The following is a 10,210-nucleotide window of genomic DNA, read 5'->3' as shown; positions in this document are numbered from 1 at the left end:
CTTTCTCTAAAACAAAAGAAGAATGATAAAACCATGTTATCTATAGTATCTTTGAATAATTTAATACATGTATAATATTTCTCAGCATTTATCTTAGAACATAAATTGCATGTTTAGACCCAATGATAAAAAGTTTATTATATAAATGTGAATCTAGGATTTCAGGGCCAAGGAGAAAGCAGCATTTAATGATTTTTGTATCTCATTTCCTTTATCCTACTGTTGAAAGCTTCACAATTTATGTGTTATGCTCTTTTTATAAATTTCCAGCAGACAAATTTATAAATGTACCGAGTTTTGCTATAGTCAGAATGCACAGCCCTGAATGTAGTGGGAACCCCTTTCTTGTTTCCCCTGCTGCTTTCTCCGCCCTAGACTTTGAGACTCTAGAGTTCTGGAACGTCTGTCTTCCCCGTACATTCCTAAGCCACCTACTAGTATGGGGCTCTTTTGTCAATAACCTTGCAAACAGTCAGCTCACAGTGACTTTCACAGCCAGCTGTGAATGCCAGACCCTGCTGTTTCACCAAGCATGTGCCTGGGTCTTGGTGAATACTTAACTGACTGGCTTTCATAATAATCTAAAGCTGGGAAAACAGACATCTTCCCCCTCTCATAAAAGCTCTCTGTTGAGACCAAGAAAAATTTCCCGTTCCTAACATTTTCAAGACCTTATTTAAGGGTCAGGGAAACAGTTGATATGATAGGAGGTTCTTTTTTGTAGAGACAGAATCTCAAAAATAAAAATCTAACATACTATCAACTCCAACTCAATCTACAGATGGGGAACTGTGAGCCAGAGAGGTGTGGCCTACTAAAGCCACAAAGTCCATCGGTAACAGAGTCAGGACCATCCCACTGACCCCTTGTTTTCAGCAAGTGCCTATCAGGGGACAGGTGTATAAAGAGGGGTGGGGGTAAAACAAGCAAATGAGCCCACAGACAGGGGAGATTGCAGCTTCTGACAGTAGTCTCCTGAGACTAGGGGTGTCTTGTGCAACCATAGCTGATGAAAGACAAAGTAAAATGAAATGCATCTTACCTGATGTAAACATGGCCAACTGCCAGAGTCCCCAGGGCAACCAGTCATCAAGGAGAAAGAGAATGGGGGTAAAGGAAGAAAAATGCTTTCATTAGCAGAAACATTGAGGGTGGAAGCACAAAAACAGGAACACGGGGTGGAACTGTGAAGCAGTGCAACCCCACTGAGAGTCTATGGGGAAATCACTAGTATCAGAAATTAGAAAAGACTGGGCTAAACTCACAGGAAAAATTAGGCAATAGAGGCAAGATCCCAGTTTCTAACCCTGGGATCCTACTTGTAAAGAACCCCCAGGTCTCAGACCATCCCAAACCCCGCTGCTCTACAAGTCAACCTTTGAGGGGTGGTACCCCCTGAAGGAATCCAATAAAAGCTAAAGACCTTCTGTGCAGAAAAATTCATGGGGGCATTCTCATACACACATGCACACATACATACACATACCATTTTAGACTCTACTGAAAGTATGTTCATAGCCTCCTAAGGCTCACAATTCATGGTTCTGGATCTGGTTTAAGAAAATCTTCAGGCTGGGACACCTGGGTGGCTCCGTGGTTGAGCATCTGCCTTTGGCTCAGGTCATGATCCCCGAGTCCCGGGATCAAGTGCCCCATCGGACCCCCGGAGGAAGCCTGCTTCTCCCTCTGGCCTTTGTCTCTGCCTCTCTCTGTATTTCTCATGAACAAAAAAATAAAACCTTTAAAAAAAATCTTCAGGCTGGCAGGAAGTGGTTTAAAAGTTCAAGTTTACTATAAAAAATATCTTTAAGTAATGAAAAGGATGAGGATACTGTTTGGCAGAAAGGGCTACCTTCAGTTTAACGAGTTGTACTATAATGAAATGTTGTCTAGTTTCTCAATTTTCAAATGAGGAAACCAAACTCAGAAACATGAAATGACTTGCCTATGGCACCAGGACTAAAAAGTCAGTCTCCTGATTTCCTGTTTATTGTCCCTTCTATCACCTAGCACTAGGTGCAAAAAATGACATTTACAGAATTGAAGGAAAAGTTACTCAACTCTAGATTTTTCATTTTTTCTCTCTTGACTTATTCATCCAACTAACATATATCCACTGAACACCTCCTATGTGCTAGGACAGTGGAAAATGTGGACATGGACAGCGAGGGACATGGTTTATGTCCCTCATAACATGACTCCTCTAGCTGAGTAAAATTTGGACTCAGGCTAATTCCTTTCCCAGTTCCTGAGCCACAGTTTAGCCTCACCATCCAGACATGCAATCCCCCTGGATGTAAGAGACACCTCTGACATCTGACTTCCACATTGACTTGCCATTCCAAACTGAGCCCAAAGTACCCCAAATCATGGCAGATCTCCACTGGCAACTTCCCTCAAAGGTTATCGGGGAGAAGTGGAGGTGACTTTCTTTTAGGGAGAGGCTTACAATTATAATAAAGGTGGTGATCACCTCCATTTATTAAGCAACTATTGTGTGCCAGGCTGTGGCTGACTAGATTTCCATTAGTTAATGTCACTGGAAGATGATATTAACCTATGACAAAATATAATTATCTCCATTTTACAGATGAGGAAACTGAGGTACAGAAAGGCTGGCAAATTGTCCCAGGGATAAACCATACTAATAGGAAGCATCTGTTTCATATTAGAGTCTGTGTTCTCTCTAATGGCACCTTGATTTAATTCTTAATTTCGTCACTTATTTTCAAGTCTTGGGCTTCTTTTGTTTTGTTTTTTAAAGATTTTATTTATTCATGAGACACACAGAAAGAGAGGCAGAGAAACACAGGCAGAGGGAGAAGTAGGCTCCTCAGTGGGAGCTCAAAGTGGGACTCCATCCCAGGACCCCAGGACTAGGCCTAGTGCCAAAGGCCAATGCTCAACCATTGAGCCACCCGGGTGTCCCCAAATTTAGGTTTTATAATGCCCTGGAGAATCTCCAATTTCTAGGAAACAACAGTTTCTGCATAAAACTTAATGATTAGGGGCAGCTTGGGTGGCTCAGTGGTTTAGCACCTGCCTTTGGCCCAGGGTGTGATCCTGGAGACCTGTGATCGAGGTTCCACGTCGGGCTCCCTGCATGGAGCCTGCTTCTCCCTCCCTCTGCCTGTCCTTCAGCCTCTCTATCTCTGGGTCTCTCATGAATAAATAAATAAAATCTTAAAAAAAAAACAACAAACTTAATGATTAGGGCAAGAGCTGCCAAAAACAACCTGTCCCATTCTATTTATTCAATAAATTTATCTCTATCTTATCTTAAACTCCCTTAATAAATACTGCTTAAATGACCCTTTCTTCATACCACTTCCCTGATCAAAAATATCCCATAGCTTTATGTCCTACTCAATCAAATCTGGGTTTGATAATCTCGCCTAACCCTCACTTAACCCCTAACACTTCTCAACCTCCCCACCCAGGGTGTTCTGTGAAGTACACAGCAGTGTTGGGGTCTCAAAATCTCATATCCAAGAGTGCACAGGTCTATCCGTAGAGAATGCCTGCCTTGGGGGGCACATACTCTTTGCCTTATCTGTCATTCTTACCCCTCCACTTACCTCAATTTACCTTTCAAGGCCCAGCTCAAAATCAAGGGAGAGGAATAAAATCCCAACATTTACCCAGAACCTCAGAACCAGGAGGGACTATTCAATAATGATGAAGGCCTGAATGAAACTAACGCTGCCACTTCATTTTGATACACATAAAATATAGTAACAATTATCAGGATCATCGCTAACACATAGTATTCAGTGTGTGCTATGTTCTCCTCTAAGCTTTTTATGTATTTTGAGTCATTTGACTGCTCACAAACAACCCTGTAAAATGAGACAGAGGGTGTATAAGCACCTTGCCCAAGGTCATCCAGTAGGGAAGTGGCAGATTCAGGATTCAGAACAAGGAAGTCTGGCTCTGCTGTCTTTGCCATACAGTGTACCACAGTATATCCACTGTACATAGTGCCTTTTTGTCAGCACAGCAAGTGGCAAATAGTAATCGCTCACTAACTGGTGAGTATTTTCACATTAGACGTGGGGGTACAGAGTCCAGAGTGGGGACACGATTTGCCCAAGGCCACTCAGCTCATCAGCAACAGAACTGGGATAAGAACCCAGGTCTCCTGGCTCTTGGGCCTGATTGTATCAGGAGGCCTAAAGTGGGTAGGAAACTCCCTGTTCCAAAGCTGCCTAGGACACAGGCTTTCTAAACCTGGCCGTGTGTCTTCTGGGGTGGTGGCAGGAATACTGACCAGAAGAGGTGGCCACACAGGCTGATGACGGCGTCCTTGGCTGTGTCCAGGCAGATGTTGCACTCGAAGGTGCTGTCCTGCCCTCCACTCTCACCAGCACCATTGCTGCTACCGCTGGGCCCTCCTGCACTGGAGTTCTCAGGGGATGCAGAGGCCGAGGGCCCCTTGCTTGCCATCCTTGGCTGTCAGCAAACTCTGACTGAAGATTCTCCCCAGGAAAATCCTGAAAGGCAGAGAGCCCTTGATTGCCTGTTTCTCCAGCCCACTCTCCCCGGCTTCCATGGCAGTATCCCCATCTTCTCTCAGCTCCAGAAGTTCAGATTATGACTGAACTCTCAAACAGACTTTGCAGAGGATGACACTCATGAGGCACTACTCAGAGAACAATGACTGAAAAACTTTCATGAACACAGCCTAAAATATACCACACAAACACAATGCACAAATACAGAGCAAGCTCCAACCAGATGGCTCTCCAAAGGAACTGAGACCCTTTCTCACATGTCTTTACATTCTCCCAGGATAACCAATCCAGGTAATATGTGCTCAATAAAATTAAATGTTCACAAGCCGTTCTCTAACTTTGGACTGCCTCTATATTGGTAAGTGAATCTTAGACCAGAAGGTTGTGACTGGTATATGTCAGAATATAAGTGTAACTATGAAAGGCTAGCTAGGAAGCTAAGAACCAGACAAGTCACTCAGCTCAATGTCTTCCATACCTCAATCTTCTACATTCCCCCTCCTGCCAGGTTAGAATACCATCTTCCTTATTTGGTCTAAATCTATTAACTTTTTGACCTCAATACATTTAAAGAGGAGGTTTATGTCACTGCTGTACACAGAAAACCAGTATTAGTTACCATAAGTGAAAGATAAATACAAATATAATGACAGAAAAGCTGTTTATTCTCACACTGAAATCATTTGGCACATTTATAATGCTTTGGGCAAACTTGATCTGATCCAATCTCTTTAGAAAACTGCAGCCCAGGATCCCTGGGTGGCGCAGCGGTTTGGCGCCTGCCTTTGGCCCAGGGCGCGATCCTGGAGACCCGGGATCGAATCCCACGTCGGGCTCCCGGTGCATGGAGCCTGCTTCTCGCTCTGCTTCTCTCTCTCTCTCTTTCTTTCTCTCTGTGACTCTAATAAATAAATAAAATCTTTAAAAAAAAAAAAAAAGAAAAGAAAAGAAAACTGCAGCCCAAGACCTGTCCTTTAACTGACTACTGTGGAGCTGAGACTGGAACTCTGACACCCAGTCTGTATTCAAACCACTATATCACCACAGATCAGGCTGGCTACCAAATGCTGGGAGATACTGCCTCCAAATCAAAGAACCTGCCAGGAGCTGAACAAGAAGGAAGGGAAGACTAACAGGAAGATACCCAGAAATTCTGGGTATAGTTTAAGAATCTGTCAAGAGGGCAGCCTGGGTGGCGCAGCAGTTTAGTGCTGCCTTCGGCTCGGGACCTGATCCTGGAGACCCGGGATCGAGTCCCATGTCGGGTTTTTTCCTCTGCCTGTGTCTCTGCCTCTCTCTCTCTGTGTGTCTGTCATGAATAAATAAATAAAATCTTAAAAAAAAAAAAAAAAGAATCTGTCAAGAGCTTGGTTTGGCCACCCTCACCATCTTAGAAATTCCTAGGAGATGCTGGCTGATTATCATAGCCAGAGAACCAGCAGCTTGGATGTTGGCTTCAGTTGTGCCTCCAGCTTGCTAGGTGTTTTGGGAATCTCCCTTCTCCTCTGTGGGCCACAGTTTTCTCATCTGTAAACTGAAGCACTGAACTACATGGTCTTTTAGTTGTCCTGATCCAGCTCTGAGACTGTGCTGCTCCAAGTATTCTCATCCATTCTTTCCAAGGAAGGTGGCCCTACCACAAGTGTGAGACTCACCACTGGAGCACCAAGACTGCTCTGATTCCAGCTTCCAAAGTTTGAAGATGTAAGGACCAAAAAGCCAGTCTTCTCAGACTAAGAAGCCTTTCAACACACCACCAACTTGAACTCTGGACTCACAAGCATCTCTCACCACAACAGTAGCTCAGTGACTTGAGCAGGGAGAGGAGACCGGCTCACTGCCACTTTTTCACTCAGTTACATCATTTTACATAATGTCCCAGAAGGGCAGCTGGCTGCTGGCAGCACCAGTGCCTCACTGGCCTCAGTTCCAAGACCTTCTCTCCCTGACCCAGTGCTTCCTTCTCTCCACATACAACTGTTCTCTTCTCCTTAGGATGGAGTCTGCTTCTTGGGGCCATATTATGGCCTTCACATGTCATTCTGGCTCAAGTACCTGACCTGTGTGAGCTTCTTTAAAATATGTTTATCTTTTAAAATTAAGGACTTTGTGTAGAGAAGTGGAAAGACAATCATAAAGTTGGGTTCACTGATCAATCTTAATGATAGTCTCTTGATGTGATGCAATAGGAAGTACATATCACTAACAATGAAGCACTTTTAAAACATAAACTCTAATCATGTCTTCAAAATAAATTACCTATTTACAGAAAATATGGGGCACAGAAGCACATGTTTAACAACTCCAGGAGGCAATCAGCAAATCCAGAATGTGGGACCTTTTACGACAAATAATCCAAGTTCTCCAAAAAATAAATAGCATAATATAGAACGTGGAGTTCTAAATTGAGACTTGAGACATACCAACCACTGGAAGTGTGTGGATCTCACTGGAACCAGGTTCAAACAAACGACCTATAAAAAGACATTTGTGAGATGACTGTCAAAAATTAGATTTAGCCTGGGTATTAGTTGACATTAAGGAATTACTGTTAATTTTATTATGATTATGGCATTGCATAATTTAAAAAATACTCAACTGCTAGAAATATATACCTTTTAAAAAAGACTTTATTTATTTGAAAGAGAGAGAAAGACCACACATGAGCAGAGGAAAGAGGCACAGGGAGTAGAATCAGATCCCCCACTGAGCAGGGAGCCCGGTATACGGCTTGATGTAGGTCCTGGGATCATGACCTGACTGAAGGCAGACACTTAACTGACTGAGCCACCCAGGTGCCCCTAGAAATATAGACTTTAATATTTATGAAGGAATGATGTTTGGGATTTGCTTTAAAATACCCAGGTGCCCCTAGAAATATAGACTTTAATATTTATGAAGGAATGATGTTTGGGATTTGCTTTAAAATACTTCTGGGGGCGAAAATGGAGAGAAAAGACAAAACAGGGAAGGTGATGGCTGCTGGAGCTGGATGATGAATGGGGGTTTATTCCATTAGCTTATTTTTATGTGTGCTTGTAAATTTCCATAATAAAAGGAATTTTTTAAAAAGGTTAGGTTGCAAAAAAGTATGTGCCTGCATTTGGGTAAAAACAAAATATATAAAAGAATACACACACACACACAAAGGCAAAGAAAATGTCTAGAAGGCACACACTAAACTATCAATAATTATTTCTAGAATTAGAGGCTGGGGAACTTTGAATTTTATATTCTTATCCTATTTTCAAATTTTATGATAAGCAGGTATTACTTTTAAAATAACGCTTAAAAAAAGAAATTGTAAAATGCATATATAATTACTACAATAATGAAATATAAATATTAGAAAATGTTTTTTAAAATGTGGAAAAACATACCAAACTGTTAAGAGTGACTACCTGTATTGTTGGGGGCTTAGAAGTAGTAACATATTTTCTAAGTCCTCCCCATTTACAAAACTAACAGTTTTACATGTATTAATTTTGAAATTAGAAAACATGGCAAGAGTGCATTAAAAAAAAAACTTCTGGGGTGCCTGAGTGGCTCAGTTGGTCAAGAGTCTGTCTTCAGCTCAGGTCATGATCCCAGGATTGAATGCCATGTTGGGCTCCCTGCTCAGCAGGGGAATCTGCTTCTCCCTCTCCCTCTGCCCCTGTTCATGTGCTCTCTCACTCATTTTGTCTCTCAAATAAGTAAATAAAATCCTTAAAAAAAAAATCCCCCAATGTTCCAGTTTTCCCCAATCCTGAAAAGCTCTGAGTTCAAGTCCTGACTCCACTATTCTGATAACTTGATGGCTACAATCCCTTTTTTCATCTGAAAAGTGAGGGTGTCATGCCTCAGAGCTGCAAAGGTGGTCCTTTTTTTTTTTAATTTTTTTTAAATTTTTATTTATTTATGATAGTCACCCAGAGAGAGAGAGAGGCAGAGACACAGGCAGAGGGAGAAGCAGGCTCCATGCACCGGGAGCCCGACGTGGGATTCGATCCCGGGTCTCCAGGATCGCGCCCTGGGCCAAAGGCAGGTGCCAAACCGCTGCGCCACCCAGGGATCCCATGCAAAGGTGGTCCTTTGAGATAATACAGTGACCCGGAGGGTCCAAGGTAGGAAGAGGCTGCTGCTACTGGGGAGATGTACATAGACACCCCTTACCCTGGCTCATTACCCTCTCTACTCTTTGGACCCAACAAGGCTCTGCATGGCTCATACTCCTAAGGGATACAAGGCTTAAGGGGAGGGTCATCATCAAGGCAGGTGCTGGGATGGGAATGGTCAAGGGACAGTAACAGGACAGCTCAGTTTGCAGACAGTAGCAGGGTTGCAGCAGTTTAGACACTGGGACAGGCCTGCACATCCCAACTCTAAGCAAACTGCATAACTCTTGTTCTAATTCTTAGTAGACTGACCACGTGGTACCTACTCAGGCTCTAAAGCTTCCTCCTAGTAGGCACAGAAATATTTGCTGAGTGAGTGGGTGCATGCACGTGTGACTGGTTTGGTCAACTTCCAGGCTAGTTGCTCACAAACCCTTCTTTGCAACACATCCTGGGCCGCAGAGCCACACACTTATTTTTGGAGGCTTCTCCTCTCACCTCCTCCCTACCCTCATGCACAGGAACCTCACCACCCCAAGGCAGTATGGCAGAGATGAGCAACCTTCCCTGGGGACTGTATACTGAACACCTGCAGAACAAGAGAATGTGGTCACAGCCTCCTAGGCCCAGCAGGAGTGGGGAAGAGGCTCAGAAGACAGAGGGCCCTGGTTGGCTCGGGAAGTGGAGAGAATAAAAGGGAAGGAGACTCAGAGCATGCCTGAGCTGTCATCCTACTAAAACTTTCTCCTGGTCCTGTCAGGGACTATGAACTTCAACCTGACCACATAGCAACCTTGTTGTGGTTGGTTCTGTGCCCCTATCCCTACTCTGACCATTCTTCACTCCTGATTACTTTGTGCCTTTCAAGCACATTCACATCTATTACCACTCTGATCCTTACTCCATTTTACAGAAGAGGACATCAAGCTAAGAAGGTCAGAGGACTTGTCCAAGGCCAGGCCATCATCCAGTGCCAAATTCAGACTTTTCAACAAAACACTGGCACTCTTTTTACTCTTACATGTTACCCTTTAACATGTAGCTTTACAAAATTAAATACCTGGACTTTGTTTTCCCTCAAGTTTATTATACAATGCTGTAACTACAATTTCTGTTCATTGAAGTGTGTGTGAAGCATGCATTTATGCATTCAATCAACAGATCTCTACACCTCTACTACCAAATGTAGTTGGTACAGTACCAACTACATTTAAGGCTTGGGGCTACCAGCTGTGTACAGAGTCAAAGAAGAGCATGGCCAACTTGAGACTCTGGAATCTAGAACAGGAGCTAAGAAAGAAACATGAATAATGATAAGAATTCTTAACAAGGGGCTCCATCAAACTCGCCTGTTTTTCCTAAACAAGGCACCCTCCCATAAATCTGGTTCCTAGACCCCCCTCAGTGATTTAAATAGAATTTCAATCTGGATAGTGTCCAAGAATCTGTATTTTCAAATAAGTGTCCCTACCTTCCACTCCAGGTGATTCTTTGATGAAGTTTTGGAAACCAAGCTCTCAAATAGGGAAGGACTCTACCAAAAGCACAAAGCAATATGACACAGCACAGAGTTTGGGAGGGACAGTGACCTCACGGTCT

General features: G+C 43.2%; 1 protein-coding gene across 7 annotated transcripts in view; it reads right to left on the bottom strand.

Moving 5' to 3' along the window:
* RNF185 (ring finger protein 185) overlaps nt 1-10,210 on the bottom strand; it is a 32,944-nt gene that overhangs the window by 10,758 nt on the left and 11,976 nt on the right. For 4 of the 7 annotated variants that reach the window (XM_025474604.3, XM_025474605.3, XM_049101918.1 and 1 more), the window contains 3 exons: nt 6,938-6,988; nt 4,271-4,493; nt 1,043-1,061 (listed from right to left, as the gene is read on the bottom strand). The exons of 1 other annotated variant lie outside the window; for it this stretch is intronic. In XM_025474604.3, coding sequence (XP_025330389.1) covers nt 1,043-1,061; nt 4,271-4,446 — 195 coding nt within the window. In that variant the 5' untranslated portion in view covers nt 4,447-4,493; nt 6,938-6,988. The remainder of the gene's footprint in view (nt 1-1,042; nt 1,062-4,270; nt 4,494-6,937; nt 6,989-10,210) is intronic. 2 more of the 7 variants (XM_025474608.3, XM_035706595.2) reach the window with 2 other exon arrangements.

This window comes from Canis lupus, chromosome 26, assembly GCF_003254725.2.
Source record: "Canis lupus dingo isolate Sandy chromosome 26, ASM325472v2, whole genome shotgun sequence".
In the NCBI taxonomy this organism is placed as follows: Eukaryota; Metazoa; Chordata; class Mammalia; order Carnivora; family Canidae; genus Canis; species Canis lupus.
Note: the sequence above shows the minus strand (reverse complement) of the source record. Positions and strands in the feature narration are given on the sequence as shown.